The 14,934-nt window shown below is 38.7% G+C and overlaps 1 protein-coding gene across 2 annotated transcripts in view; it reads left to right on the top strand.

Moving 5' to 3' along the window:
- PIGG (phosphatidylinositol glycan anchor biosynthesis class G) overlaps positions 1-14,934 on the top strand; it is a 74,386-nt gene that overhangs the window by 24,945 nt on the left and 34,507 nt on the right. The window contains exons 9-11 of one of the 2 annotated variants that reach the window (XM_032205648.1): positions 1,570-2,027; positions 9,054-9,245; positions 14,355-14,664. In XM_032205648.1, the coding sequence (XP_032061539.1) occupies positions 1,570-2,027; positions 9,054-9,245; positions 14,355-14,664 (960 nt within the window). Of the gene's footprint in view, positions 1-1,569; positions 2,028-9,053; positions 9,246-14,354; positions 14,665-14,934 lie in introns of those variants that run through there. The other variant, XM_032205649.1, reaches the window with a different exon arrangement.

Raw genomic sequence — 14,934 nt, forward strand, 5'->3', positions numbered from 1 at the left:
GTGAGTTTCTGTATTCTCCTAATATAAGCTATTGAAACAGTTCAGGAAGGTGAGTACTTTCCAGCTGAGACTTTGATTCTTACTATGGTTTTCCTCTTACTCACGCCTAGTTGGGCTTGGAATTTTGTGGCAAATTAAACGTAGACACTCATGACGCAGTGGATTAAATTCAGCAAAGATACACACACGGAGGTCCCTCCAGTCACTGTCCCTCTGGCCTCCCTCTCATACAGCCGTATGCTCTCCAGACCCTCTTGCTCCTGACATGAGGCCCTCCAGCTTTATGGCCGCAGGCCTTGCTTGCCGTGAGACCTTGCAGCCCCCAGATGTGGGACAGGGAGTGAAGTGGCACAGAAGGACAGGGAACAGGGGCTCTGACAAGCGAGGGTAGGCCGCAGCGATGAGGTGCAGGGCTGTCAGTGGGATCAGTGTGGTGGCTGGCGCCTGCCGGTGTGTGGCTGGCCCCCTTTATCTTTCCTCCTCTCACCTTCCCCATCCTGCCAGCCTGCTCCTCTGCAGCCCCTCTCCCCCAGCTCTCTCGCTTCCCTGAAGTGTTTCTTAATCAGTCTGCATAGCTCCACAGGCCCCCTCACACTGGTAATACCGATGCTGTCATTTCCCCTTATCTGTTACAAAGTCCAGGCTGATGCTCTTCGGATGTATGGCTGTGGTTTCTTAATGGCCCACCAATTAACGTCTGAGGAGTTTTGGTCCTCTTTACTGTCTCCTTTAGTGCTTACTAATCAGGGGCCTATCTCTGTGTGTTTTCTTTATGGCTTTCCCTGTTACTTCCCCTTCCCCATGAGGAGAAAAGCTCCTTGACCCGATAACCAATGAACCAGACGATCCCACCTTCCCCATACCCTCACACTCTCTTTTTAGCCGTGCCATGACAATGGAGCACTTCGAGTAGCTGCTGTGAGCGAGAAATCGAACTAATGGAGGCATCAGACAACGAATTTTGTGGCTTTAGGTAGACTCAGCATGTGGAGTAAATAATAGGTGGATAAGATTCATAACGGATTTTGTGCTGACAGATGCACTTCAGGCTAAGCAAGGATGAGAGGCACAGCAGAATGTCTGCAAGTAACTTCTGTTAATTTGAGTAACGAAGGCTGTCACTGTACCGGGTTGTGGACAGTACAGATTTAACCTATTAGAAAAGTACCTATTATTTGTATTGCAAGTTTGATTTCTGAAAGATTTCTTTTTTTTTTTTTTTTTTTTTTTTTTTTACTTCTACAAATATGCAGCAAGGAGAGAGCTTGTTTCAGACCTTTTGTCACAGGGTGGTAGGGGATTTGAATCTGTTCAGCTGAGATTATGCATGAAGTTTCTTACCTTAAACAGAATGTCATTCTAAACAGTATGATTATACTGCAATGCTAACTAAATAGGCTACCATAAAATGAACCTTTCAGAAATTCGCAGGATTTGTCAAGGTGGAAATAACTTGTCTTGCTGTTTATTTTGTTTCCTGAGAGGAAATTGCCGTAAGCACACTTTGAATGCTTAAACAAGTGAAGTTTTTATACAACTTTCACCACTGTTCTGTGTTCTTGTTTGCAGAATCCAGTTGTGTCCAGTTCCAGCTGGTCAGAAGTAGATGTGCTGATGCTGGCTGGAACAATTGGCCATGTTTTGAGTTTGGGGGCAAGCAGTTTTATAGAAGAGGAACATCAAACCTGGTATTTTCTTATCAATACTCTCTGTTTGGCACTGTGTCAGGAACTTTGTAGAAACCATTTTCTTCTGAAAGAATGTGACCCTCAGCATGGCATCAGTTTGAAACAAAATTTTGACGGTATCGGGGAAGCCTCTGATTGCAAGAATATAGATGTACCAGCATCAGGTAATTCAAAACTGGACAAGGTTGCATCTTCAGCTGAATTCATTAAGGGATCGGATAAATGGATAAGCTTAGCGAGTCCATGGATCATTCTTATTTGCTGTCGACTACTTCGATCCTTGAATCAGACAGGAGTCCAATGGGCTCATCGGCCAGACTTTGGGCACTGGCTGACAAGGTGGGTATCTGATTTATTATCATACTTACTGTCTTATTTATAAATTAATGTATGTTTTGCTTGGTGAAATATGTATACATTTCTATACAATCTGTACAACAGAAAGCGCTGTAAGCATGCAAATGGCATAAACAGTGAAACAACATAAGGAATTTTTCAGAGCTGCTTCATGTGAGTGTAATTCCTTGTGTACTATCAATAGATTATAATCTTAGCCCTGCACCATGACTTATCTAATTAATGTCAATTATACACGTTAGGTTTATCACAGGCAAAAAGTAAATATTTTCCTTGTGTAAGTCAACAGTGGCTGGTTTGGGAAAATAAAAATCACTTAACAGAATTAAACCATTAATTTTAAAACAGAAGGTTCTGCTCAATTCCAGACTTTATGAAGTTGTTGGAGAAGGTGCTGCACATAAAGTTCTTCCTTGTCTGTCACAATCATTTCATGTGTGGGTGGAAAACTGAAGGAATTTTTCAAATGTAGTATGGTAAACAGAGAAAGGGAATTTCTTACAACTTGAAGTACACTGAGAAAGGCTTTTACTCTTACTGCCTTCTAGTATTGTGAAAAACTAGAGACATTGTTCAGTGATAAAAAGTACTTAATATTTGAACTGTTTTCTGTATGTCAGCTGTTGGATGGAGAAGCAACACCTTGCAACTGACTAGTCAGTGTTTTACAGACAGCAGATGGGGAGGCTTTGCTGTGTAAGATAAAGATCCTTCTTGCCAGTGTCTTACAACATGTTGATGAAATGTCATTCATCATTCATTAATAGCGACATGAGTAAATGAACTAATATGAGACTGGTTACATATTGGCAGCCTCACAGATAAAATGCTAATTGCTGTGACAGGCATGAGTGCTGAGAGACATGACTTATGAGGAAGTTCACTGCATTACCGTAGTTGCCCTGTACCAGAGCTTTCACCATGCTTCCCTCGTGTGATGAGGTGAGGGATTGAGGATGGAATGTCATATTCCCAGTCCTGAGTCCACAGCACAGAGAACTCCATAATGAGCTAAGCCAGTATGTGACCAGTCAGTCCTATTGTAAATACAGCATTAGCTGTTATTCGTTGTGACTGGGAGAATTTTTTAAAAGATGAATCCTCAACATTTTCCAAAGATTTATTTGCCCAATAACTTCCTGGGCCAGACATCTTCAGACTGGCAGCCCTTTTCTTGGACTGTTTGTATACCACAGTGCTATGGAAGAAGAACTTGATACTCTTGCAGCTGAAAAGCTGCATTTGTCTTCCTTGAATGTATTGATCTGTTCTCTTGTGCTTTTGTTTGGCACCACAAAGACATGCCTGGATTCATCTTCTAGCACCCTTTAACCCCTGTTGGGTTTGGTGAGGTCTATGCTGAGCCTTCTCTTCTTGATGCTTAACAGTCCCAGTGTTTTCAGCTTCTCCTTGTATGACAGATTCTCCAATCCCATAATCATTTTTATTGTCCTTTACTGCACATGTCTTTCTTTGTACTGGGAAGCCCAGAACTGGACGCAGGACTGAACAGAGAGGAAGAAATGCCTTGCTCAACCTGCTGGTAACATTTTTGCTAATTCAGCCCCAAATGCTGAATACAGTCTTGGTTGCAAGGGCACAACTTGGTGTCCACCACAATGCTCAGAGCCATCTCTGAAAATATGCTGTATGCCTGGTCAGCCCCCAGCCCATCCTGCTCTGTGTGGTTCTTCCATCTGAAGCGCAGGATTTGGCATTTGCCTTTGCTGAACTCCACGGATTTGTTGTCAGGCCATTTCTGCAGCGTGTTGAGTCCCCCCGTGAGTGACAGCACACCCATCTTGTGGTATCCCAGCAGGTCTTCCCGTTTTGCATTGTGTGCAGACTTGCTGGTCTGTCCTGTCATACAGCTCACTAATGACTTTGTGGTACTGATCAGAAGAAGCCTGTGAGCTGGGCAGCTGAGCCAGTTTTCAGTCCACCTCTCTGTCCACTTATCTCAACCCTACTGCATCAGTTTGCCTGTGAGGGTGTTGCAGGAGACTTAAAAGCCTCGATAAAACTGAGATAAACACCACTGCCTGTGCTCCACTCTTCCACCGAGCTCGTCATCTCCTCACAGAATTCTCTCAGGTTGATTAAGTATTAACTTCCCTTTCATAAAGCCAGAACAATCCTGTTATTAAAGCTGTTTGCCTCCCCCATCAGAAAAGCTGAAGTACTGGCAGCTAGATATCAAATCTGAAACTTCAGAATGTCACTGGTGAACTGCTCTCTGTGTTTCCCTCCTAATCATACATGTATATTCAAATCGGGTGTATTTGCTTGGATCTTAAAGCAAACAGAAGAGGACAGGTCCAGCTATAGTCTTAGGCTACGATTGCTTGTTTGGCAGTAGTGGTATATTAAAGAGCCCTTTCCTTACCGTGCAAGGTACCTACTGCCATGCTGTTCCCATCACAGACCCTTTATTTTACCAGCACAGCTGTTATTTTGTCAGTGTGGTGAACTGATATGGCTGGAAAAATAACCAAATCTGGTGTAGGAAGCTCTTGTCTTTCAGATGGATCACATCCCACTCTGATTTACCGTGCAGCTTAACAGGCACGTGTTCTGGCACAGTACATGGGCTGGCTTAGTAACAGGATTGCAAGAATGGGCGAGTGTGCAAGCCAGCACTGCTGCTGTTGAAATTCACGTCGAAGCAAAATAAGTATGTGCATCTTCTGAATTGATGCAGGCATAAGCACCTTTTTTTTTTTTTTTCTTTCTGTCATTGTCAAGAATTGTTTAAAAAGACCTACTTGCCTGTCAAATGTAGATGGGAGAGAATTAATGATTTTTCAAAATTCTACTTTTTTTGGGATTTAAAAAAAAAGAGTTTTGGAAAAGTCCAGAGTGCAATACCATGGCAGGCTAAGATGATGTGTAATTGGGGCTGCCACAGCTCTGCCTTTTTCTTTTCAGAAAGCCACTTCTGCAGTGTTCAGAAAGCTCAAAAAAGAGCAGAACCCTGGCATAGGTTGGCTCAGGATGCTGTGAAGCCAAATCCTGACTTAAATCACAGGAGCAGCTTTTAGCCTAACAGGAAAATACAGGATATGTCACCATGGTGACATGTATTTCAGTTGCTTTATATGGTTAAAAGTTTACATTAATAGCAGCATTTTAAGTGCACAGTTCTTGGACTTGAGTGATAGGATGTAGGTGGGGTAAATCCTTTCTTGGGTCTGAAGTGGTTCATAGGATGAGCTTTGGAAAGATTAGTCAATGAATCAAATAAATCTTTGTGCATCCTCTGGATGTTTGTGGGGGTCCAAACTCCTATTGGGTGAGCATGCTTACGTTTTTTTTTGTTTGGAGGTTTTAACTTCTTTGTTGCTTCTCCTTCACAAGAGAACAGTATGGTAGAGGTGTCTGTTTCCCTAATGTTTTGATCAGGATTCAGATGATGTGTTTTCCTTATAGCATAAATTAAAAGTTGGTGATAAGCTGAGTTGCATAAAGCACTTATTCCTCCTCCCAAAATGCACTGCGAGCCTGGAAGGTTGATTGTCATTCTATTTTTAGTATGCGTTCAATTTGCATAGTTATGTCTTAATAGCACATTTTCTAGTAATAAGAAATTAGAACCTTATTCAGATCATGTGTATCTTGTTAGTTTGAGTTAAAGCTGCTCAGGCTTTTTCTAGCCAGGATTCTATTATTTTGTGTTTTTACGATAAGCTGATGAACAGTCTTCCTTTTTTTTTCCTTTTATTGACTCTTTACATACCTGTAGTGATGCTCTGACCAACACTTTGCATACCTGGACAGTGCTTAAGTGGCTGAGCATTCATGTGAGGGAAAGGAATTATTGCACAGGTTTGTGCATGGAAAAACGTCAGAAGCAAAACACAGAAATTCGGTTTACTTATAGCATGTTGAGTTATTACCATTATTATTTATTTATTATTTTATTAGGGATTCATTCAACAGTGCTGAAATTAGGGAATTGTTCTATGTTATTTGCAGAGAGACTCTGCAAAAGCTGCTGCAAATAAAAGACATGCTTCAATGAGAAAATGCACAATAGGAAAAAAGGCAGTAGATGAAGCAGAAGAGAACATCCAATCCCTAACAATTCCCTTGCCAGAAGTAAGGTTTTCTTTTTAATTACTTGGTATTCAGACAGTTTTGTTCAGGTGTTTAATCCTGGTAAGAGCTCATACTTGGAAGTTGTCAGATGCTGCATGCCTCCCTGTAGAAGGGGTGAAGGTGTTAGCTGGAGCACCAGCTTGCAGAGAAGTTTCCAGAAGCACAACAGCAGGGGAAAAGGATTATGTTTTCTTTCAGTAAGGTACTTAACTCCCCCAACCTGTGCCACCCCCTAAAAACTAGCATGCAGTGTGAATCCTGTGTATTCTGTTGTATGCTAGTAGTATGAAAGAAAAAATAATAAAAAGGCCTTACCCACCTAAAATGTGATTCTGCACACATTTATAACTCCTTTCACTCCACTAGCATTAGCAGGAGTGAGGTGAGGTCGAACCAGTGGAAGGAAATGTCTTCAATCTTTATTCTGATACCAGAAATATGAAAGTGTAGACCACCAGCTGTTACAGTAAGAGCATAAAATACAAAGTTTTTTCTTTCTTTCCCTTTTCTTTCCCTGCCCACCCCAACCCATGTTCTCAGGTCGTTTCTCATGGAACTCTTGGTACTTCAATGTTCATGGTGTGGCTTAGGCAAACACCACTACATTTCATCTAGGATAACAGTAGCATGTTCCTGCTTGATTTTCTGTGTGGGATATCAAAATCATGTAGAAGTTTGCTAAATGGCTGAACTCTGTGTTGAACAACAACAGTCGTGTTTCCAACTGCATGCTAATTTAATATACACTTGCTGCTTTACTGTAAGTACTGTGGTTGGAAGACCTGGAATCTGTAGGTGGTTTATGCTGACCTGACTTTGCTTGCTATAAATCCTTTTTATTTGTTCCTTCAGCAAACTCTTTGAAACACTGGAGTAATATTTTTGTTGTTGTTATTTTTTTGCAACAAATTTACTTGGTTCAAAAAATTCCTAACCAGAAGTAAGAGAAGATTATCAGAAAACACGGACAAAGGCTGGATATAAACCCCGATGCTAGCAGTCAAGAATATGCCATTTGTGACTGGTGTGCGTGTGTCTTTGAACATACCCTAGCTTTCCATTGGGCCTTCTACGAGGATTTTTCTTTGTTTTTTTTTTTTGAGGGATAGAGTATGATTTCAAGTGTTCACTGTAGGAAATTGCAGGTATTATTGAATGTCTTGCTTGATATAGCACCGGTTATTAATTCTTTCAGGTAAGAGTTCTTTTTTCTGTGCGTGTGTGTGTTACTGTGTTAAATTTACCTTCAAGAGTCTCTTAACAGAAGTGCATTGATAAAGAGATGAAGACTAAGTTGATGGTGATGTGCTGTTGTTTATATCTGATTTGATTTATCTCACTCTCACACAATGAATAACTAAGAACATATCCTGAAAGCTTTTAAAATTTACCACAAGTGTTCATTTGAAAGATGCATTGGCTACTAAATCAGTTCTTTATGTATAGATCATAAGAAATTATGCATTCACGATGTTCACAGGTTTCTGCAGCAGTCCATTCATTCCTTCTGCTATCTCTTCCTGTAGAAGAAGGATACTACCAAGGAGCAACATTAAGAGCACATTATATGTTCTGTAGTGTTCTGTTTCTCCCTTTTCTCTACTGTCCTGCAGAGAGCAGTACATCCCCTGGGAGTCCTTCTAAGTCGTATGAGATGTTTGACTGAGTCCTGCATGGAGGACTAACAGGGCATTTTTTCTGCCCCTTATTTTTTCCTATGTGACTTTTTCATGCAACAGCTGATAAAGCTATTGATCAAAACACACCCCATAAAGCATGTACCAGCACATAGGAAAGTAAACCTGTTTCAAGTACTGTAATTTTGATTAAATCAAAGATAAAACTGGAATTTCATAAATGCGATCAGAGTTAATGCAGATAATAGCACAGGCTCAGTATTGGTCTGCTGAAGTTGATCATCTTTTATCATGGCATTTTGAAGTGTGGAAGACAGAGATGGAGGGCTTAGTTCTAATGCTCTAAATGATGTTCTTAGCAGAAGGTAAATTAATAAAATTAGTGTTTCTGGGTCATTTGGATACTGGGAATATTTGCAGTAGGCAAATTTTAGCGACTTTTGGATTATAAGGGGTTTTCTGAAATTACTTAGCTAACTATAGTAGGGATTAAGTGCAGATGACCCCCTTAAATTTTGCAGTACTAAGTGATATCACTGTAGATTTAAATATGCTTATGGCATATTTAAGTATGGCAACATGCTTAATGAAATGCTCTTGGTTCTGTAATGAGTGTTATATACATAGAATGAGGAAGAGCAAACAAACTGTATCTGTACTCTTGGCAATGATGCAAATTCTCAGTTTCTATCCCTTGAATGTATTGGTTCACTACAAGGTGATATTGTATATAAAAATAATAATCATATAATGCTAATGTATTTATCTGTGTATATGTTTTAAGCTATATACGTATATTTCTGGTCATTATGGCTAGGCAGTATTTTGCATGTCAAAAATTAAACAAATAAAATACATATGCAGTTACTTAAAAAGGGAAAGTAGTTCAATTCAAAATGTTCATAATGCAAAAATCTTCTATGCCTTCTCCTAGAAAATGAAATCATATGGTATAAGCAAAATATGTTTTTTCAAAATGTGTAAGTAACAAAATCCTAGTTTAAAAGCCTTAGACCTTTGTCCTTTATGCAGCTCAGTTTTTATATAATTAAGAGAATAGCTATCATATGGTAGAACACATTAATAGAACCTCAATAACAAAAATTTTTTGAAACTACTAAAATATTTTACCGTATCTCTTGGAAAGTTTATAATAGGTGTCAGTGCAATGATTAATTTGGAAATACAGTGCTTTAGCTAAGGCTTTGTCAAATATGTTTATCAGTAATTGCAGTAGTTTAAAGTTTTTTTGTCTGTTTTTTTTTCTTTCTAGTTCTGAACATAAGTCTGAACTCTCCTTCTTGGCTGCAGTTTCCCTAGTTATGATCTTCTTTCTGGTTCAAAGAAGATGCTCCCTGGTTTCAAAAATTGCTATGGCACTTGGGCTCCTGGGAGTCTACAGTTACCGGGCAGCCATTGGAAATGTTGTATTTCCATGGCAACATGACAGCAAAGATATTTCAAAGTAAGTTAATCAACAGATATGTAAATCTATTTCTAGGAAGGTGTTAACACTTTCAATATCAGGGAATAGGGTGAAAAAGGATGTTATGTCTAGGCTGGGATCAGATTCTTATGAATAAAACTCTATTTTGTAGATGGTAGGCAGTCAGTTTTTATGGATTGTGCATAATTTTGAATCTCATGAAGTGTCATGCAACTGTCAGATTAGAAATCTGTCAGATAAGGACTAATCTGAAGAAAATCCAGTAGTCATTGTTAGTATTTTTACTATAAAGAAACTCCAAAAACACCATCTCCTCTTGTTTTAGGTGGATTTGCCACATTTAGCAGAGAGTATGCAAAACTCATTTAGCTATTTCGTAGCTTTGAAAAATACTTATACAGTAATTGGGAGAGTTAGTTTTCTGTATCTTCCTTTTGGAGTTAGTTGAGTGTTGTGTAATGTACGGCTTTTCAAGATGTAACAAAATCCTTCATAAGACCCAGGCTGTGCTGCACAATGTATACTGAGGATTTTTATGTGGATGGTAGATTTCTTACAGAAGTAGTTGCTGTAGCTGTGAGGAATCTATTAGCATTTTTAGCAGTGACTACTTTTGGAACATAGCTAAGAGGCTTTAGTTTTCTCATGATACTTCCTCTCATTGCATTGTACCTGGCTCTGCAAGCTTCAAATTTTCTGATATGTCAAAGCTGTGGGAAACTTCCAGAATTAGGTAGAACATTCAATGAGGAGGAGAAGGAATAATAGAAGTCATAGAACAGTTCTATTATGGATGGAATTAAAGTTTCTCTCAGTCGTTTTGAAGTTGATAGGTGGTTTCTTTTGGAGCTTCTTAACTGGGGACCAGAGTTTCACAAGATACAAAAAAGACTTGCAGGAAAAGATCTTAGGACATACAGAAGATCAGATTTCCTGACAAGATACTTTTATAAACTATATTTACATGTGTATACATCCAGATGTATTTACATATGTCCCATCTTTCCAAATATTGAAGATAATTCTAGTTCTATCCCAGTGTTAGCATTGTGTGTTGTTTCTGCTGGATGCAAAAGTAATGGTAATCTCTTCTTAGTCTGCAAAATTTGGCTCTGTGTTTGAAAATGTTTCTGGAAGCACGTCTGATTTCTGGGTGCAACCTCTGGTTTTGTTTGTGTTTTAGTAAAGTCTTTGGGGAATAATAATAATATCCTTGCAATAAAAGAAAAAAAAACCTACAGTGTGGGACAGAACATTAAGTATAGCAATTGAGCTTCAAGTGAAATGCAATTAGAGAAATAAGTGGAGTATTTAAGACAAAAGCCTTTATTGAAAACTTATTCATTCTGTAGTCAGTGTATTGATTTTAATTACAGGAAGAAAGATAAAGGGCTTTTTTATTATTTCACCTTAATAAATGGTGAATATGATTATTTGCTTAAATTATGTCAGACGTTTATATATCTATGATTATATAGTTATTTGAAAGTTACTCTCAAAATTCTTGAAACAAAGCATTATGAAACAAGCTTTACTGTCAAGTATAGTGGTCTTATACTTAAAGCTCAGCTTGAAATTAAGTGGCTGTTTATCTGGGAGCAATTAACATACCTTTTTTTTAATTGAAATATCTTTGTGCTTATGTGAGTGAGTACAGATACCCTCCAAGACTCCAGACACTTGTCATGTATGGCTCAAGAAGTAGAACTGGATATTCCAAGAGGCTAAGTGCCACATGATTGTATTTGAAAAATTGGCCAAGTGCAACCTTGGCATTACTAAAGACACTTCACATTTTTGCATTTTTGTATACTAACTGGTGCATTTTGTGCACTTTTAAGCAGCCTGAAAAATCCTTCTTGTGTGTTTTTATTAATACTTGATGTGCCCTACCCAGTGAGTTATACCCTTTAGACTCACAGCATAAACTGTTGAATAAAAGCTGACAGGGCTAGCAAAATCAGGTTTTTGCCTCTGCGGATGGCATGTGTTCTGCGCCTGGCGTAAGAATTGCAGTGTTGGGCTTTTCCTGTTCTTCAACAAGAAAGATCCAACATCAAATGGTTTAATTAAGTAGCTGTTTTAATTAGTCAGACTAAAAAGTGGAATGTAGATAGCAAGCCTGAGGTCTCTTCAGGTGTTGGGAACACTTCTTTCATGGAGCAGCAGAATTTTCACATGGTACGCCATGCAGGTCCCATCTCCTCCCATTCCATGGTGCCATTTATCTTGCATAAAATAACAAAACCTGTGTCACCTCCTGACAGGCTGGAGTGTTGTCACTTCTAACACCCAGCAGCACACAGCACAGGGATCCCAGTCCCTTACAGCAGCAACTCATGCTAACATAGGGGCTTCTTAAACCTAAAGTAAAAGGCCTAATAGGGCAGGCAGGGTTTGTCCAAAATGACTAGCTCTTCAAACACAGTGTCTTCAGCAAGGAACTCAGTACAGCATGCCAAAAAGGAGGGTAGATAAGTTAGCATATTTCAGATGTCAGTTGATCTGTCAGTATAGTGGTTCTAGCTCACCATGATTAGATGGCCGAGGTGATAAAAGGTAAAGTCTACTTAAAATGCCATCATGAATGAAACCAGGACTGTCCTTTATATGTGGCTGGAGGTATCTTTAGCATTTTCATGATGTAAAGTGGAGCTGGATCCAGGTGCAAAGTCTAAGACAAAAAAAGGCTGTACGTAGCTACCACATGAGCAATGCTTATTTATTTAAGACAGAGAATCTGCTCTGAAATTCTCCCTCTCCCCTTTGCTGAAAACAAGTGTTATCTCTGAATGTGACAGCTGTTGGGAGGTGGATGAGAAGACAAAATTGAAGAGTGTCCCTTCCTCTGTGGCTCTCACTAAAATAACCTCTAAATTAAAAAATGCAAGGAAGTAATTTGGCCTTCAGTTTTTCTGAGCTCTTTTATGTAATGATAGTTTGTGCTGTTAACAAGATGAGGATATACCGTGCTGACACAAACAAAGTAAGTGCTTTTGCCAAGAAACTGTTCTTTTTTAGTTTGAATTTCTGTGAACCCATTAATCTCAGTTATCACTTAACTGTTTTAATAATGATGAGTATCCGAAGCAGTTTCCTAAAATTTTACTTCCAAGTTCACAGAACCATAGAATAGTTTGGGTTGGAAGGGACCTTACGGGCCATCTAATTCGACCCCCCCATGCTCTGGGCAGGGACACCTCCCACCAGCCCAGGCTGCCCAAAGCCCCATCCAGCCTGGCCTTGAGCACCCCCAGGGATGGGGCAGCCACAGCTTCTCTGGGCAGCCTGTGCCAGGGCCTCACCGCCCTCACAATAAATAATTTCTTCCTTATGTTTAATCTGAATCTGCAACTGTTACCCCTTGTCCTATCGCTGTATTTCCTGATAGTCTCTCTCCAACATTGCATGAATGTATTTGAATACTTGGTAATAATTACATCAGAATTACTAGAGATGTTCAAATAGGGCACGTAATTTCCGCATGAGCCAGAAACACAGGAACTCTGTGGTCTTTACTGTTTGCGTGAAGAAACAAGTCTCTGTGCTTTACAAAAGAATTTAAAAGTCTTCCTACTTCAGGGAACAGAATACTATTATTTTCCCTCTTGCTTTTTGGTTTTCTTTCACCAATATGGAAAAGAAAAATTGAATTTAAGTTCTCTTACTGGTAATTGTTAAAGAAGGAAGTTGACCTTCTAAAGGTTGAAAGGTTATATAAACTTAAAAGGAGAAAATTAGTTTTAGAAATTTTACCTAGCAATGATTTCTGTGGCCAGATAGTTATACCAGTTACACCAAGTGTAACTATACCCTTACTGTTTTTAGTGCTATGGTCTAATTCACCATATATATTTTTTTAAGTCTAAGAGGCTCAAGAATTATCACTTCTGAATGAATTGTATTACCTTTGTAGGAGAACATTTTCATTCACCATTCATGTATAAAGGGACTAAAATTCCCTGAGGAGATAATGTATTATAAATTGTGGATAAGATGTGTGGATAATGTGTATTTTTTTGTCTCTTCCAAGATTAAGATGTATATACGTTAAAAATTCTATGGCTATATATTCACTTACTTTTCTTTGTGCCTTGGGCTTTGCTCTTTTAGAATAGCGGGAAAAATCATATATTCTTTTAGAATATAATTTTAAAGCCTACTGGCCCTTGTCTTTGTCAGCTTTTTGGGTGAGATGCTGTGCTTTCTCCAAAAGCTGACTTTCACAGGAAATGCAGAGGCAGATCAATTTATAGTTGCAATGAACAGCAGTAGATACTAATGACACTCCAGAGCATTCATTTTGTTTTGGGATTTGAAAAATATATGTGACTTCAGGGAAAAAATGTGCTGGTTTGTATTATACGTGTGCAACTGTGTAAGGTGAGAAAGTATCTGGGAAAGACGTTTAGATGTAGAGCTTAGGGATATGGTTTAGTGGGGACTGTTAGCATTAGGTCAGAGGTTGGACTCGATGATCTTGAGGTCTCTTCCAACCTAGAAATTCTGTGATTCTGTGATATGCAGACTGAAGTAAGGGTCTTCAAATGCTATCCCTGGTTGTTTTTTAGTCTGTTTTGATTGGCTAAAACTAAATACCTCTTTATGCTAATGAGTTATGAAAAATCACCGAACAGCTTAAAAGAATAATCATTTTTCAATCAATTTGTTTCTTGACATAAACATTCCATATTAGCCTAAAGAGTATTTTGGGGGAAGTTCATTATGTTATATAAATGGAATAATTACATGAATGTATTTATGGATCTAGACCTTGAATAGTAATAATGCGAATTTATTTTGATTGCATTAACTGACATTTATTTTTATATTTTAGGTTTGTTTAGTTTTTTAGCACAATCTGTTTTGCTTAAAGTTGCTCTGGAGGTGTTGTTATTTAAATGTGAACTAGTTTTAGAGTTTTCATAATTGAGAAAGCCCTCTCATAAAAATGTCCAGTACTAAAACTTAGAATTTGGCCTGTTTGGCAGGACTGAAGAGAGGCTTTGCACCTCTTTTGAAAAAGACTTTTTTTTGACCTGTGAAATAGATAGTAGTAGCTTGTCTTTCTGTTTTATTTGCTTATTCACATATACATGTATATATTTTATTTTATTTCCTCTTTAGGGGGATTACTGAAGCTCGTTTTGTTTATGTCTTTGTTCTTGGCATAGTCTTCACTGGCACTAAAGATTTACTAAAGTCGCAGGTTATTTCTGCAGACTCCAGCGTGAAGAGTACAGGATTATGGGAAGTGTACAGTGGATTGGTTCTACTAGCAGCCCTTCTGTTTAGACCTCACAATTTGCCAGTGTTGGTGTTTTGTCTGCTGATTCAGACAATGATGACAAAATACATCTGGAGGCCTTTGAAATGTGATGCGGCACAGATTACTATCATGCACTACTGGTTTGGCCAAGCTTTCTTCTATTTTCAGGTAAGCTGAATATTCTCCCTACTATGGGGGTGGGAGGGGGAACAGTTTTTGCATGAAATATTTTTCATGGTAAGTGAAGTGTCAACTAAATCTTGTAATGGGAGAGTTCACTGAGTTCTCGGAAGTGTTTTGTTTCTAAGAATATTATTAATGTTTCTATCTCAGAATCAGGGAAAGATGCATACCTTGATAACTTGATAGCCTCAATGCAGACTTCCACAACTGTCAAGAGTATCAGAGACCTATACTACGGGAGTTTGGTCTGTTTGT

This window comes from Aythya fuligula, chromosome Z (assembly GCF_009819795.1).
Source record: "Aythya fuligula isolate bAytFul2 chromosome Z, bAytFul2.pri, whole genome shotgun sequence".
In the NCBI taxonomy this organism is placed as follows: domain Eukaryota; kingdom Metazoa; phylum Chordata; class Aves; order Anseriformes; family Anatidae; genus Aythya; species Aythya fuligula.